Source organism: Manis javanica, chromosome 8 (assembly GCF_040802235.1).
Source record: "Manis javanica isolate MJ-LG chromosome 8, MJ_LKY, whole genome shotgun sequence".
Classification (NCBI taxonomy): domain Eukaryota; kingdom Metazoa; phylum Chordata; class Mammalia; order Pholidota; family Manidae; genus Manis; species Manis javanica.
Genome location: NC_133163.1, coordinates 84,246,485 through 84,264,337, shown reverse-complemented (window position 1 = coordinate 84,264,337; position 17,853 = coordinate 84,246,485). Strand labels below are relative to the sequence as shown.

The 17,853-nt window shown below is 41.2% G+C and overlaps 1 protein-coding gene across 3 annotated transcripts in view; it reads left to right on the top strand.

Annotated features, from left to right (window-relative positions):
* The window catches only part of RYR3 (ryanodine receptor 3), a 506,091-nt gene that overhangs the window by 228,803 nt on the left and 259,435 nt on the right, over positions 1-17,853 (top strand). For all 3 annotated transcript variants that reach the window (XM_036998427.2, XM_036998418.2, XM_036998420.2), the window contains exons 4-8: positions 3,865-3,939; positions 6,184-6,262; positions 9,979-10,091; positions 10,986-11,085; positions 13,799-13,892. In XM_036998427.2, coding sequence (XP_036854322.2) covers positions 3,865-3,939; positions 6,184-6,262; positions 9,979-10,091; positions 10,986-11,085; positions 13,799-13,892 — 461 coding nt within the window. The remainder of the gene's footprint in view (positions 1-3,864; positions 3,940-6,183; positions 6,263-9,978; positions 10,092-10,985; positions 11,086-13,798; positions 13,893-17,853) is intronic.

The window sequence follows — 17,853 nt, the reverse complement described above, 5'->3', positions numbered from 1 at the left end:
ATAAGAAAAACTTTCCCATGGTAGAGAGGTGGAAGGGAACTAGATCAGGTAGGGCAGGGATGGGCAACCACAGCCAGTAGGCCAAGTCCTGCCTATGGCTTGTTTATGTACAGCCCTCTAGGTAAGAATGGTTTTTAAATTTTGAAAATATTGTTTGAAAAAAAAAAAAGACCATATAACAGAGGCTATGTATGTCCCACAAAGCCTTAAGGACTCAACTACCTGGTCTTCTACAGAGAAAGTTTGCCGACTTCTGATGCAGAGCCTTAGAGGCCACCGTGAGGATGTACCCCTAAGGGTGACAGGAGGCCGCCTGGCTGCGGGGGAGGTGCTGAGCCAGAAAGTAACCTGATGTGATTGACAGCCTGAAAAGGATGGCTCTGGCCTCCGAGTTAGCTCAGATGACAAAAGCGAAGAGCAGAGCAGGAGGCACAATGAGGAAGTGGTGGTATCGTCCAGGTGACACCAGGCAGGAGGCTACGCGAGACTGGTGGCAGTGGGATGCTGAGAACTTGGATCCAGAATATATTTTGAAGGTGACAGCAGAGGTGCTTTGGCTTGACTGTGCAGAATGCGAGAAAGGAAGGAAAGATGACATCAAGGTTTTTGATCTACACCCTCTCCTTACGTGGTCATGGAAACTGAGAGAATGCTCTTTTCTGCCCCTGGGGTTTGACACCTCCAGTTCTTCACCATTTTGTGGTCAGGGCTCTGAAGGTGCAGCTCTGATGGTAACACCGTCCTTTCAAAAGACTACACCAGTGTCCCATTAGCTGTGGAACATTCACAGCACTCCATAATCAGACAGGCCTGCACCTGTGTCCGGACTCGTTTCCAGCTCTTCCCCCTCACCAGCCCAGCCCTCAGCACACTGTCCATTAGTGCCTATGTGCAGGCCCTCCTGCCCACCTCCAGGCCTGTGTCCACGTAGGGTCCTATTTCTCATCTTTGTTACATGCCAGCAGTCCTCCCAGAAGATTGTAGTCCACCTTTTCAATAGAGCTATTCCTTAATATCCTCTCTGTCCTCCTGGTCTATTCCGGTGTTGTCTTCAGAGTTCTTTGTCACCTCTTTTTAACAGGCATATTTTTCCTATGTGTAACAGGATTGTTTGTACACAGTTCCTTCTCCACTACCAAGCTACAAAGAGGGAGGCAAGATAGCAAATGGTTATATCCCATATACCTTTGTTAAATCCCAGCTCTGCAGTTGGAACCTGTATGACTCTGTGGAAGCTATTTAACCTCTTTAAGCCTCAGTTTGCATTGTGAAATGGACATAATTGCCATAGTTACTTCACAGTGCTGATTAATTATCAACACTTAGCATAGTTCTGTGCCTACCATATGATTAGGGCTTATGAAATCCCAGCTCTTATCAATTCGCCTTCATTAAGGAGCTGAGGAAGTATCTATCTTATTCTTCCTAGTTCTTTATATGCAGTAGGCAAATGGATGTATTATGAAAAGTAGAGTGCAGTGAACTCAAGTTCTGCTGTTAGCTCTGAGTTCAATTCCCGCCCCCACCACATCCAGCTGTATGACATACAGCAACATGCTTACTCTCTTTGGGCCTCAAATCCTTCACACTTGAACTGGGGAAATCATTCCTGCCTTGAAAAATTATGAGAATGAACTCTGATGGTATATAAAGCACCCACGTTGTGTGTGCCCAAGGGCAGCTCTTATCAGGGTGATAATTAGCAAAGCTTCTGCAAAAAATTCCTGTATCTCTAGCACTCAAGCTTGATGGTTCCTTAAAGCAGTGCTTCTCAAAACATGGTCACTGGACCAGCAGCATCAGTGTGATGTTCCTTGGAATTTGTTAGAAGTGCAAGTTCTCAGGCTCCACCTCAGACCTAGTGAAGCAAACACAGTCGGTTTTCAGCAGCTGCTCTATACCAGCATCTAAGAACTGCCTGAGCAGCAGGAGGAGCTGGGATGTGACGCCTCCTGGGTTCTGCACCATCATGTGCTGTTCAATTCCAGGGTGGGGTGCTTAAGTCTCTGCTTTTCTGTTGGCTCCATAATAAAGGACGTGAGGACTAGGAGTTGTTTCCAGCAGTGCCAGAGAAGGGCGGGAGCACAAACTCTTCAGTGACACTTTCTGGAGTCAGCAATTCTTGACTCTTTACTTACGATTAGTCACAGAGTTGATATGAACAAAGACGAACTGGAGGAGGTATGACCTGTGGTTAACACCAGGAAATACAATTAATTCTGTAGTTTGATTTGAGGCATAGGACTAGTTTAGGAGCATACACCTACAACATAAGCCATCATGAGCAATCACTTGTAATATTACAAGTATACAGGGAAAATATCAGTTAGACTGATAAGATCTGAAAATTATTTAGTATGATTAATTTTAACATAAACCGTTGACACATTAAGAAATATAGCAACTAAAGTTAGTTCAAATGATTTTAAGAAATTCACAAATATAGTAAAGAACATTTAATTCCTCCATAGTATTAAAGTCTGGAGAGCACTTAAATATGTCCTTAGCTGTGGGAGAAGCAGAGCCACGTTTATATATAGTTATCAGCTTTTTTAAAACACGATACCACGTTTATCTTTTTCTTTAGGTCTGTTGTATGACATGAAAAATTATCTCTTTGAGAGAGTGATTCTGTTAATCCCAATAGAGTTGAAATAAAATCACTCCAGGCCTTCTTACTCAGACCTCCGGCTTCTCTCCACACCACCGGCTCACTGCTCACTGCTCTGATGGAGGGTGGACACAGGATGGGAGCAGAACCTCAAACCAGCCCCCGGGCCTGCCAGTCTGTAGCTCTGATTATATGCAGTGTATAAGAGGTGCCTTTGGCATTTAGAAAGAACACGTTAGCATTTCTCTTCTGATTTATCTTAATCTCAGGCTTTGGGTTCTCTTTTTATGCGTATTTGGGGACAAGAGCCTATGGTTCAGTTGTTTTTCTTAGAAGGTGTATGTGATCTTGACATCTCTGAGGCAGGTTAACATGAGAGGGAAAAATTTAGGTTAAAGGTTGAAAATATTAATGCCAAAAAATTCCAAAACTTTCTGTAGATTTCAGTTTTTCTATGTTTCCTACTTAGCTGTAACTAGAATAAACAATAGTTTTGTCTCATATCAGGTGCTGTTCTGTTCAGCTAGTGCTGTATGAATCAGAAGGGAAGAGTAGGCAGCAAATGTGGCGTCCACTGGCCGACCCCCATGTGCCTCTCCTCTGGGTGGGCTGCCCCTGCATGAGCAGTGGAAGTGCAACTGCCTGGGGAGGCAGGAGGGGGGTGCCTAGGTGGTTCCTCGGCTGAAGGATCTATTGCAGCCTAGCCGGTTGCTCTTTTAAAGTCCTGGATTTCAGAGCCATCTCTAGCTGGGGAGATCTGGGTGAACAGGACCCACTGAAGTGAGTGGGCAGAAGGCACAGTGTCTTGAAGGCAAGGCCGCGAGGCACAGAATGTGACCGTATGCCTGCTCCCCATCCGCCTTTCTGTCACCAGGCTACGGTTACATCACATTTGTTCCTCTCTCTCACTCTGAACGCTTCTGAGAAGTTTCAAAGGAAGGTAAGCAATATCTCTCTCATATACATGCTTCTCTGGTAGAACAGCTCTGGGTCTTGCTGGTCCTGGGCAAGGGCCGTTTTGGAGAAGAGGTCTGGCTCTACATACCCTCTCCCAAGGATGTTGCATGGCTGTGGCCACAGATCTCCTGCCCCCCCACAGGCCCGCAGACTGGCCACTCGCTTCTAGAATGAATCCCTTGGGAGCTTCGCGACGGGTATTTTCTTTGTAGTCTGTCTTCCAGAATTCCTGTGCTGCTCTGCTCTTAGAGGGGCCGTAGCTGGCCCATGCTGACCCTTGTGCTCCCTCCCCACAGGCAGCACAAGGGGGCGGCCACAGGACCCTGCTGTACGGCCACGCGATCCTCCTGCGGCACTCTTTCAGTGGAATGGTAAGCACATCGGGACATCTGCCTTCACTGTTCAGGGAGGAAGGGAAAGATGAAGAGGGGAGGAAGTACCAGAAACCAGCAAGTGGTCTAAATCAAGTTAACAGCAGGAGCAATTTGGAATGTAAATAATTATAGCGCATTATTGTGCCAGCATTTCCTTTACATACAGCATACCTCAATTTGCAATTCTCTGTGTTTGCTTAATGTCTGACCACCATCCTCCCCACCCCATGAAGAAAAGGACCGTGTCCTTTTTTAGGTAAATTAATCCCACTAATGCAGTGCCTTGACATACTAGATATTCAACTACTTGTTGAATTGATCAAATATATACCATTGAATAACTAATTTCTTGAGTATACAGGGATAGCCAGAATAGAAGAAAATCAATCAAATGGTATTTTGAAATTTCTCCTCTTTTATTAGCTAAGAGATATGGAATGATATCAGTTGCCTTCAGTCCTGGAAGAATTTGAAGGAATTAGGTTAATCCAAAGGCAGAGGTGAGATAAGGAGAAAGCCCTCATACAACCTAATCAGGCTATAACTAGTTAGGGATGTAGAACCAGAATTAACAAAAATGGTGATAACTCACTGAAACTTGAAAAAAAAATTTTTCAAGTTTTAAATAAATATCATTTATAAAATACAGATATTACAGATTTTTGCTGGGAGTATTAGAATATTGTGGCCTCAATCAAGTATAACAGTCCTAGTACCATTTACTCCTAGTTCCTACATCTTTCATCGCCACTTGCAGTCAGTCTAAGGAAGGTTTGTCTTCTTCCTCCAGCCCTAGTGGAAAACTCTTATATCCATTCAAGCCTTTCTTCTCAGACATTCACACTTGCAGCATGCTGCAAAGTTCATCTCAAAGCCTGAGCTGTCAGATTGGTGTCAGGAACAGCAGCTGCCTCTTAAATAATTTATTTATTGCAGCATTTTTTTCCTGAGCACTGGTAAAAAGTTGACCTTTTCAGCCTGAACACTCATCTGTTGTAGTCCTTCATGGCAAAGGACAGAGAACACAATGACCAATGACAGGTTATCTGAGCAGGAGATGGGGACACTTTCAGAGTGGGGAACTCTGCAGCCGGACAATCTTGAGAGTTGAGAGGCAATCATTTCTCTTTCAGAATCTGGTATTTATTCTTAGGATAAATAAAAACCCTGATACCTGTCTTTTTTCTACCTAAATAGAATAAACAACACCTCCACAGGACACTTCTTCTGACTTTGAAAACTCAGGCTAGCATGATGGTAGAGGTATGGAGGACTACATTATTTATCACTAGGCTTACTGCCCCCGCCGCAGCATAAAAAGATTCCATTCTCAATTAACATAAACTGTGAACTGGCTAGCTCCTTTAAGGAGCAGCTCTGAGAATAAAGCCTGTGAGATATGACTTTGTACAATGCAGTGAGTCTCCATCTTCCTATTACAGAACATTAGAATTATAGCTCAGAAGACACATTCCAAATACATATCTGCCTCCCCATTTAATTCTAAGACAAGCCACAGTGCCTCTCAATAAAGGAGACAGTGAACAGCCATGAGCTTTCTCCCTTTGTTAACTTATTTTTAAAATCACCGTAATTTTTATAATTGAAAAAACAAACATTATTTGAGAAAATTTAAAGCTCATAGAAAATCTGAAAAACAAAATAAATAAAAGAGGGGAATCATCATGATCCTTCCCACTAACCAAAGATAATTTATCAGTTTAGTGTAATTCCTTTTAGCCTGCTTGCTAGGCATTTAAATTTTGCATACATGTGAACTATATAAATCCACTATTTTGTATATATTCCATGTTATTTCACATTCTTGGTAAATAACTCTTAATGGTAACATAATATTCCATAAAATGAAATACCAAAGTTTATCAACCTTTCCATTATTATTGTTGGTTGTTTATGTTCTATTTATATTGTTCCCAATTTAAAAGTTGCTCAGAAACTTTTCAAAAACTAAAGCTTTCTCAAAAACTAAAACATATTTCAAACTTATTTCTAGAACACATGCTTTATAAGTTAAATCTCTAAGTCAGCAGATAAGAACATCTTTGAGGTTTTTAATATATTATAAAAGTATATTCCAAAAGCATTACACCAATGAACTAGATAAAAAGGCCTTTCCAGGTAGCTCAGTGTGGAAATTGACAACTGGAGGCCAACTAGTGGTAAGGTGCCAAGAACTGACAGAAGAATAGGACTTCACTAGCATCTGCTTTTGTTTCACAGTATCTAACATGTTTGACTACATCAAGATCCCAGACAGATAAACTCTCCTTTGATGTAGGTCTACGGGAACATGCCACAGGTAAGTCGGCATTCCAGATCTCCTGCTCAGTGGGGTGTTAGGCTAAGGGCTTTTGGGAAGGATACTGACAGCGTTATTCATTTGGGATTCCAAACCAACCAACCGGCAGGGGCAGAGGGTGTCAAGAAATAGGTTTGATAAAACGCTGGAGAATAATAATAAAGAGTATATGATGGAAACATAGGAACTAAGAATGAAGGTGAGCATAATGTTTTAACCCCCGTCTGCTACAGTCCAAAGAAAAACAATTTTTAAGGCTAAATACTGAAAATAAGTAGAGAGGTTACTCCTGATAAGAATCAATGGTTATGTGTTACTGCTAAGAGCACAAAGAGCTTACATAGTGAAGTACAGTGTCTCAGTCAGAGGATCTACCCCATTTTACTCCACAGTAAACCAGCCATTTCTAAAGCAGTGCTCCCCAAGTGTTAGTGACACCCACCGCCACGGTTTTTGCCATTCCAATGCCTCCCCTTTATTATCATTTACTTTATATTTTTCTTCAAATTTATTTTTATACTTAAATTTTTATAGATAAAAGTTGTATCATTGCTGTAAGTAGAAAACTGGTATTTCTTGCCATAAAAGTAAAGATAATGAAAAGAAAACCATGCCACTAAATAATTGAGATGTTTTCAAATATTTGAAAAGTGTTAATGATACACAATCTCCAAACTTAAGACTTTCCCTAATAAAATCAAAAGGCTTAAAAGAGTAATAAAAGGAAAATAAATTTCTTGCAGTATGATCAATGTCATTTAACTGTCCTCTACCCACCTGTGCTATACACCATATGCTTTGAGAAACAGTCACCTTTTTTTCTTCAGTCAAAAATACAGTCAGGAGGTGAATCCTAAGAAAGGTGGTGGCTAGGATGATGCAGGTTCTCCCTGGAAACCACAAATTGAGCACAGAGGACCAAGAAAACTATCTACAAATATTTATAGACATAGTATCAAAGCAGGAACTGACTTACTGTGGGTTATCCCAAGGACCAGTGGAGCAGTGGGTAGAAGTTGAAAGGAGGCACATTTCACCTCAGTGAAGGAAACTACTTGGCAATATCTGCAGTTAATCCAGCAGAGAGACACCGGCCTTGGGATGTGGAGTGCTCCCTGTGGCTGGAAATATTCCTGGGCAATCTGTCAAGGGAATTATACATGGAATTTCTGTGCCATTTAGAGAGTGGACTATGTACCAGTCAGTTTCTTGGTTGCAAACAGCAGAAACTGATTCAGGTTCACACAAGCAGAATGAGGATTTACTGGAAGAATGTTGGATAGAATCTGCTCTAAAGCTGAAGCCCTGATATTGGAAAATGGGCAGGACAAAGAGAGGGCAGAGAAGAGAAAGCAGCCTAGGGCATACTGCAGGGAGACATTTTCCCCAAACAGAAGGGCAGTGCCAGTGTTGGGTAGCCAAAGGAAAACATCCATACTGTGTTTTCAATCTGTGTCAGTTCGAAAGGGAGTAACCCAGACTGTCTGATTTTATAGCTGATCTAGAAAAAAAGTCTGGAGCTTCAACCATTACCTGCTGTCTCTGCATCCTGCATGGGGGTATCTGGGAGTGTTGCAGCCAGTCCTCTTTTCCTCCTCTTGTTTTTGCACAAAGCAGAAAAGTAGGCCTGCCTCTGCCCATTATGGTTTTTCCCCTAAAATAAGATTATATTTGAATTTGATTTGAGGTGGTTTTGTTTTCAGCCAGTGTTATCTCTTAAAATATAATTTCCTCCAAGATGTTGCCCACCTTTGCTGAAAATTACAAAATTAGTGAAGTGCCACACTCTTTGAATGGAAATTGGCCTCTAAATATAAATCACCTGTCTTGGAGCAAATGCTCTGAGGAGTCCTATGTGGTTTCTCTATTGACATCAGTAAAATGGCTTTAGACTTTGAGAGTTGGAAAGAAATTGAGAAATACTACTTTCTTGTAATGAGTTCAGGAAATCTGTTTTGTTTAATTATTAGAGCCTCTAAGAAAAATAGGGGGGAAGTAGCAGCAGAGAATATTTTCCAGTACTTTTTTCTAAATTCCTAAATTGAGACTTGGTGTGAATTCTGTTAATAGACCAGGGAAACACATGAGCCAACCCAAGCTCATATGCTTTGGCTGATAGAAAGCCGACTTTGACAGAAGACAGGTAGAAAAGGGTGGGCTAGGTGTTCATGAAAACCTAAAGCCTAAAATAATGCAGTGAACCTCAGCTCCAGCCTGTTTCATATCCTCCTTTGAAGAAGGCTGACTTGGAACTGTGGGGAAGGGGAATGCATGGGCATCTCAGATAAGGTTCGGGGCTGCCTGGGGTGAGTCTGCTCACATTAGGAGGAGGTTCACACAGACAGAACCCAACAGAACAGCATTCTGGTTCTGACCCAGGCATTCTGTGAATGAACCTATGACTTGAAAGCCTCTTGTAAACTGAAAACACATCAAATGCTCTAGAGTTGAATCTTTAAAGAATGTGAGAAGTTTGGAAGACATTTCCTGAACAAGTCTGAATTGCTTTCTCTGCCCAGCAGACTTACTTAGCAGAACTGGTGATCATTTTGCCCTTGAGTTTGGTTACTGAGTTATTTTCTTTGAAAGCTTTCTTGTTGTTTTTTTTTAGCATTCATACATATCTTGAGAATTTGATGGAGGAGGACAGAAAATATGCAAAAAAAAAAAAAGAAAAACAGTTAAAGTACTGTTGCATGTATTAGGGCAGGCATTCAGCTGGCCCATATCCTGTTGAATATGGGAACAACCCCACCTGCAGGCTCCAGGCCACTGACCTGCCCCTCTTCTTCCAGGCTTCCCTTTAGGGCCCACTTCATCCCAGGTGGCCTTGGTGGTTCAGAGTACATAGTGGTTGTACATATCTTTTGCCACTTCAGATGTAGCGGTCTATATGTTTTTGTCATGGAATTTTTAATTTAAGCAAAATAATCATTCATTTAATGGAAGTAATAACTTACATAGTTTAAAGGGATAAATAGTGCACCTGAGCTTATTGAAAACCTCAGTCTTTTGCCCAACCCATCCCTGTTCTGTATTCCTGCCTCTCTGGGGCATCTACTTTCAGCTCCTTTAGTATTATCACTTGTTTATAAGTAATATAGTATATTGATATGTAGTTATTCCTTCCAGATTAGGAATTGTCTATTGATGTCCTAAATTTTAGCTCTTCGTCTCCATTCTGGCCTGTCTTTCTAACCACCCCATGTATTTACATCTATTTTTTATGTAACTACTAGATTGATATTAACTATTTCCATTGATGTAACTGTGCATCATAATATACTATGATCAGGTTCATTTTATTGTATTACTTTTGAGTTTTCCCATAATTAATAATTGTCATTTGCTTAATTTTCTATGACCCAGTCATTCATTCCTTTCAAACTGTCCTATAGAACTGAAAATCTCCCCTGGTCAGATTCAATCACATTAGCTGTTCTGTCAGTTTCATCTTATGTATCTGTATGTACTAAAAATGCTCAAAGTCTTTTCTAGCTTCCAGCCTCCCATACTCTTGCCCAAGCACTGTCTTTCTGTCTGTAGAGAAAATGACAGACATAGTCAAGAGCAGGGGCCAACTGGAAGGCCTGTAAGTTTATAGAAGTTGAGGTCTGGCGTATGCGGATCATCATCAGGAGAAAGAAGAATGAGGGACAGAATTAGGGACACTGGCTTCCATGAAGCAATGACTAACCCAGGGAGTCTTTATGTAGGAGAAGCCTGTTGGTGGACCATACATCCTGCTTCCAAACAGAGGTCCGAGGGAGAGAAAGTTCGAATCGGCGATGACCTCATCCTCGTCAGCGTGTCCTCTGAAAGATACCTTGTAAGTACTTCCTAACAGTTTTTCATTTTTAGAATATTTTCCTTTAGGAATGGATGGCCAGGGAGACCTGAGCCACAGCAGGTTAGGTAGGATAAGATGGCGTTGCCTAGTGTACTCGAGAGGGGGTCACATTCTCTGCCCTGCCAAGTCCACAGGGCCTGGGACTGAAACTTGGCTATCCTTTCAGATCCAAGGTACTGCGCCCAGCAAACTTGGCTAAAATGCCCCAGGCACATTCTGAGAAAGCCAACTATTTAGAAATGAGCATTGTTTCCTCTTGGTTACCTCTTGTCCAGTAAAGAACAAGCCAGAAAGAATGGGATATAGGAAAATAAGCTTATGTTGGAGAAAGAAATGTTTCAAATGCTTCAGCACATGAGATGTCATGCTGGTTCAATGATGCAGGTGGGATTTTGCACCTGGGAATGGGTAATAGACCAGCATCATGGACATCAAGCTCTTGGAGAGAGGAAATTGGGGGATGCCTGAAGATCAGAGAAATGCCAGGGATAAGTTTTTAAGCTTCTTGGCACCATCCTGTCAGCAGATTTTACCTTGCCTAGACCGAGTGCTGGAGTACTTTTTCCCATTTGTGAGTTCTCTTCTCCTATCAAGAATAGACATTTTATGACTTCCTGTTGAATCAGGAATCCAGCTGAGGGGATGAAGTCAACACTTGTCTGCTCCCTCTGTAGCTGCAAACTTCCTTTTACTTGAATAAAGTGTCCCACTCTGAGGCTGCTTCTAGGTTGGTTACAGCACTATCCAAAGGCTATGTAGAAAGCCAGATGACAGTGAGTCTGTTTAATTCAGTCCTCCGAATTCTCGGTGAGCTGCCTCTATCAGGACTGGCCTGGTGATTTAAAGCCTGTCTCATTTCTGTTTCTGCTGCAGCATCTCTCCATATCAAATGGTAACATACAAGTGGATGCCTCCTTTATGCAAACACTCTGGAATGTACATCCTACCTGCTCAGGAAGTAGCATCGAAGAAGGTGTGCTTTTCTTCATATGCATCAGCCCTCTGCCCGCCAGTCTGTCTTGTGCTTTATATAGTGACATATTCTGGTGCTTCCCAGTTCCCACCTCAATGTCTAGCACACAGCATGATTTTAGTTTGCCTCAGTTTTTTTCCCTGGTGTCCATGTGGATTATTTTCTGTCCTGATTTCTGATTACATGAGCATTCCTGACATTTTTTAATCCTTTGCATTCCATTATTTTATACTGTATGTATTCATGACTTGGATATATACCTTCTCTACCACTGACTCTTCATTTTTATTTATGGTTACTAGTTATAAGTATAGAGACCTCAGCAACTTCCATTTTAGATGAGACTATTTGCCAAGATGATGATATTGAGATTGTTAATATTTCTCCCCAATGAATCTCTCTGTGCAGGTGAAAGGACATTCTCTACAATAAATATGTGTTTGGCTATTTGTTTTTACTTGTATTTATGGAAGGCCATTTAAAAACAATAAATGAAATTTTCTCAGTGTTTTTCCCTTGGAAGTAATACCATCAAAGTTTATTCAACATAACTCATTTCTTGGAGCCAGACAGGCAGTGCCCCTTTCAAGTTATGTAATAAGTATACTGGCCTTACCTTACCCATAGGTAACATCACAGCTGAGCAGAATAGCCAAATGTCAATGACCTATGTGTTATCACATTCCATTCTAGCACTTTATAGCAAGATTAGAATTTTTTTAAATACCTATATCACAAGCTTTAACCTTATTTTCACTCCTGAGCCTAGTAGTTTCAAACTGAGAAGACATTCTGTGATGTGATGTTTGAAAATAGAAAACTAAGAATGTCAAGGTGATATTCCAGTTTCAGATGGCACCATAGCTAAACTGAATTGTCAGGAGACCATGGTTGGTTAACGTTTTAGGCAGCTCGTCGGAAGTTTAAAAAGGCAGGATATGTCAGCCCTCTTCTTTAATGCCAAAAGTAACCCACAGCCTTAAGTCTAGTATCAGTCATTGCCTTTCGGCAGGAATCAAGAAGCTCTGGCTTTAAATCTTCCCCAAGGAAGTTTTTGACAATCTTCTCCATGTTAAATTTTTCATTTTCGCCATAGGAATAAAATTATTTCCAGTCCCAGCAGAGGGCTTGTGGAGATTAATTAAGGATGTTTGCAAATTATGTCAAAAAGGGCCTTCTAGAAGTGTTGAGTGCCCTTGTAATTCTGCCTGGATGGCTCCTCACTTGAATCGTCTGGCCCTGCAGATATGGCCTCTTGGCATCCACTGGTGAGGAACCCACTTCAACCCTGAGAGCATAAATGATCCTCATCATGACCCTTCTTTCCTGACTATTGCCCTGGTATATTCTAATTAAGAGAAGTTGTGGTGCACCAGCACTTGGCAGTTTTCTCTAATGTGAGCAGAATATTGATTGGAGGATCCTGAGGACTGTAAGTGATGGACTCTGAATGGGGCATGGCCTCCCCGCCATGAGATGATGGAGAGTTTAATCAAGACCATGACCATGGAAGGTTTTAATTTTCTAAATAAATTAGCTGTTAAAAATTTCCCCCCAGTCTATCATGAATTATTTTAATGCAAAAAAAGCATACAACTAGAAGTAGTAATACAGTAAGATAGTGGAAAATTGGGGAAAAGACTTCTGAATATTTGAGGGAAACTTATGAAGAACTTGCCTTGCATGGATGAAAAAAAATGAACTAGGGAATATCATACTGTCCCTGGCTAAGAGGTGCTGATAACACCCTTTTCTCCTCTGGCATGACTTCTCATCCTTGCTGTTTTAATCCAACAACCAAAAGTTTGACAGCCCTTAAAGTGATCTAATTACATGTTTTTTTAAAAAAATCCTGATACAGACATTAAGCATATTAAGTCCATATATCTTCTGAGAACAGTCTGGCCTGGAGAATTTTTTAATTCATAGGAATAACAGATTCTATTTCTTTGTGCAAGGTAAATCTCAAGACTGTGGTCCCTCTCCTGCTACTATGTTCATTGGATTTGTTGAGACTTATTGGTCATCCTTGAAGCTCATTGTTTCCTATACATCTCTGAGCTCCATGGCCAGATTTTTTTCCTATTGAAAGCTAAGTGCTTGTTGATAGTGGCATCTATGCTTGTCACCTCAGGCGTACTAGAACATCATTCTGCCTTCCCCTTGGTACTGTAGGATTAGCATCCAGGTTTGATCTGTGTTTGTTAAATGAATTCAAAAGCTAGCATCCCTTAAGTCAGTTCTGAATACAGTTTGCTAGCCCCTTTCCAGAACCTACTTTCTTCCCCATGACTATAGTTTAATTTGGATTTTGCCACAAAGTATACACCTCGAGATTGTAAGAATTTATCCAGGAGTTAGGTGTTGGATGTGTTTACATCCTGAGCAATTGGAAAAACCTTATCTTCCTAACAGTAGCAACTTCATTTTCCTTCATTTTTAATGATATGGATTGATGCTATTTTCATGTTACATTTGATGTTAGACTTGCTCATCTCTGAAACCCTATTTAACTTTCAGTGTCATAATTGTTTAGACTTTCTTGTCTTTTCTGCCTGGGGCCTAAATTCATGGAATCTGTCATTTTCCAAATGGTTCTCTCTTGGTGCTTTCCATAACAGACTCAGGCCTGCATGAATTTACCCTTTTTAAACATGGTTTCCTCTTTATTATAATTTGCATCAGTTTATGGTAGAATATGATTCTCTTATAGGATACCTACTTGGTGGGCATGTAGTACGTCTTTTCCATGGTCATGATGAGTGTTTGACAATACCATCTACAGACCAGAATGATCCTCAGCACAGGTAAGCCAGTTGCTTTGTTTTTTTTTTTTTTTTGCAGTCCCAGGTGACTGAGACTAAAAAGTTTGGATGTGGCCACAGATGAATTCTGGGTGTTGGTCAATGGACAGACCTCCCTCCAACCATGGATTGCAGTTTACAAAACAAGAGTGAAAGCACACTACAGCCTGCTCGCAGGAATTATGCACATGCTGCTACATATTCTATGCTGCAGTTCTATGGCAAGCAGTTCTATGATGCTTCCCAATCCCTTCATTTTCTTTTGGTTGCTCTGGTGTCTACAGAGTTTCTGGTGGTTAACCACAGATGGAAGCACCTGTTCTGGTGATGGAAATCAGGTAATCATTCTAGTGAGCCTATGCACTTAACAGATTATTCGCCAGGCTCTTCAACAGCAGGATCACCACTATTTTTCCCCCTTTATGTGCTAAGGAATTAAGGTGGAGTTCGGTGATTGCATTTTGCTTATTACCAAATAAGATTGGAGAAGCCAAATATCAGTATCCAATGGGAGCTGGATTTGCAGGGGTGGGGGCCGTGGGCAGCCTTGGAGGGAGCTGCTGAGCTTGAAGTGTTCCTTAGTCCTCTAGTTGACCCCTCAGTGAATGCTTTTCAAAAACTCGAAATCAGGAGATGGAAGATATTAATCCAGGTCCAAAATTCATATTGAAGGGTCTTTTGGTATTCTGTTCATCATCAAAGGAACAGCATAAAAAGCTTGGCCCCTGTAATTTTAGAAATCTGATAAATACTAAAAAAAATAAATCCAAATCTGAGATCCAAGTTAGGCTGAATCTTGTGAGAGCAGTGAGTCTGATCTCCTGATGGTAATACATTCTTTGTTTTTGCACGATACCTGCAGGAATTTCCCTTCCCTGGAAACATGGGAACATGTCCTCACAGCTGAGAGATTATCTAAGGCAGGCTCCTACCAAAGGTCATGTACTGGCCGATTGCAGGAGCCTAGAAGCCAGAGCTGCTGCTGACTCTCCAGCCAGGGTTTATTTCTTAACTGATGTACTAAGGGACCCCCAGTAGCAATGTGCTCACACGTGCTACTGAGCATCTTAGAAACTATCCATTAGCAATACGTATCCCTTGTGTTCTGAGTGTCTTCCTACTTGCTCTGTTCTCTGAATATCCCCTCACAGGAACCAGATGTGACAGAGAACAGTGTCTAGGACACATCAACACAGACCTACAGCAAGTACTTGATTAATTCACTCACTGCTTCCTTGGCACTGGTCCAGTATTCAGTTTTCTCTGAGTAGGGAAGTTAGGCTGACCTGATTTCCCTTAGAATTCAGGGTTCCCTACCCTAAATAATGCCATGTGATCCTATTCGGTGCAATTTTCCTTTCCTTTTTTTTAAACAGTGAAATTATGCAATAGCCCATATACTTTCTCTTTAATGTCCTGTTCTGCTAAGGGGAAAGTTTGCAGGTGGTTAAAGAACTGAATGAGTTTTACAGTTATCTATATCTGAAATGGAACACATCTAAACTCTCTAGTTCTCTCTTCCCATTACTGTTCTTCTTTAAAAGATGGGAATTTGGAAAATGTGAGATAACTTTGCACATGGCCTTTTACCCCTCAACCCCTCCCCACAGCGATCATTAAATTTAGAACCTATTAGTAGCAGCCCAGCAGAAACTCTGCAGCTTGGAGAAGCTTGTCATTTGGTGGGCATTCCTGTCAAGTGCCTCAACAAAATCCTGACTGAAAGGAAAGACTGGGCAAATATCTGAAAGAAGGTGCTGGGGAGGGTGAAACAGATGGAGAGGAATTCCCAAAATGGGCGCCCTGAAGCAGGCACACGCACCACCAGGAACGGAAGAGGAAAGGCAGCCTCCCCTTGGCTGAGGATTCTGTGGGATCTAATTTGTATTTTGAAAAAAAAAGTTCACAAATAAAAATGCAAAGGCTTATTCCTTTCCTTTGTAAGGAAGCACGAAGGTGTTAAAATGGGGTCAGCAAGCAGCTGCTCTTTATCCTGGAACCTGAATATTTATATCAAACCGGGCCCTCATTTAAAACAGGATGCTTTGGTTGTTATTTGAGGTCTGGGTGAAGTTGTCAGGCAGATCCTCAGGATGGCCAGAAATACTCAAATCTGAGAGAGGACGAAGGAATAAGAAATTTGAGAACATACTAACAGGTCCCCACAGTCATTAAGGGATGCAAGTGATACTACGTGATGGGGCTGACTTCCAGAGGAAATCATTCCTATTCCTTCTAAAGCTGCAAGCAGCTAGGCTGGGTAGAGAGGTCCCAGGGCACAAACCCAAAAGCAAACATCTAACATTTGGGGCTCTGATTCTTGGTTCTGCCTCTGGCTTGTCAGGCACCCTGGGGCAACTCACTTAACCTATTGAAGCCAAGACTAAGCTGTCAGCCAGGCTTTTAAAGCACTTCAGCTCACCACCCACAGGACTCCTTTCCTTGGGTAATTGTTTTAGAGAACGGGAACAGGTTGTTTCAACCTCTGTAACCTCATGAGATTAAATGGAGCAAGATGCCTGCATTTCCCATATGGAAAGGACTAACCTTCAAGAATTCTGCAGGTGTCAGAGGGAGAGGGTTCTCTACTCCCGCGACCTAGGGTGAGCTGCCCACTCTGTCCACCTGAGAGCCCCTTCTAGCCCTCACTGAGGGGGAAAAGATGCATCAGTGAAGATCTCAGCAACAAGCCCTGTGTGACTAGGAGGCCAGGGAAGTGTCATTACCATTCTAGGCTCAGAGTATTGGAGCTCTGAAGTAACATAGGAATGATTCCTTTAACACTTCCTACATATTTCCTAATAATATGTACATTTGAAAAAGCTTTAGAATGTCTTCTATAATCCTCCCCAGAGGCAACCACTGTTAATATAGTGTTTCATTGTATTTCTGTGCCTGTAATGTGTTTTTCTTTGCATGATTATAAACATCTGTATTAAAACAAAATTTGGAATCTTTTGCACATTCATTACTTTAAAAAGCACATTAAGTTCCTAAAAATCATTCTGTGACTTAAGTGTCCTTAATGGGCTCATGTTACAGTTAATGCAGCTGGGGCACAGAATAAATGACATGGGGTCACATAGTTTACAGACTCAAACTCAGGACTGCCTGATGCCCAAGCTATTCTCAATCAACTCATAACTCTTACTACTTGAGAGTAAAAATAAATATAATTTCCTTTTCATCTCTATTGATTACCTATTGTCTCCAAATCTAGGTCAAGATTCTTCTGGGACTTGAGTGATTTGATTGTGGTATATATAAATCCTCTATGGATTAGTGAAATTAAATGCAGTTAAATAAGCAGTCTTGATTTAAGGTCACAAGATTCTCAAAAAACAAACAAATAAAAAAGGGGTCTGTATTCAATATGCCAGGTAACCCAGGGACGACTGTTGATGTGATGTACTCTTAAATGAGGATCGTTGATTTAATTCCTCATAATCCAGCTATAGGTAGGTTGGTCTCTGTTGTATGGATTAAAAAACAGACTTTGCTAATCATCAGGCAAACCCAGACTGGGGGAGATTTTACAGAATGTCTGGCGAATACGCTTCAAAACTGTCCAAGTCAAAACAAGGAAGACTAAGATACTGTAACATACCAGAGGAAGCAGGGGAGGCGTGACAGCCAAGAGCACTGTGGTTTCCTGGACTGGATTCTGGTGCATGAAAAACAATTAATGGAAAAACTGCTGAAATCCAATAAAGTCTTGAATGTAGCTGGTAATGACATACCGACATTGGTGTCTCAGTTTTCACAAACACACCATAGTAGTGTAAGATAATGACAGCAGGGGAAACTGAGTGAATGTACAGGAGTTCTCTGTACTAATTTGCAACTTTTCTTTAAATCTAAAATTATTCCCAAAAAATTTTTATTTAAAACTACATTAAAAGATTGTCGTAATGCAGGAAGAAGGCAAAACAGTACAGTAATAAAATTATGAACATTACAGCAG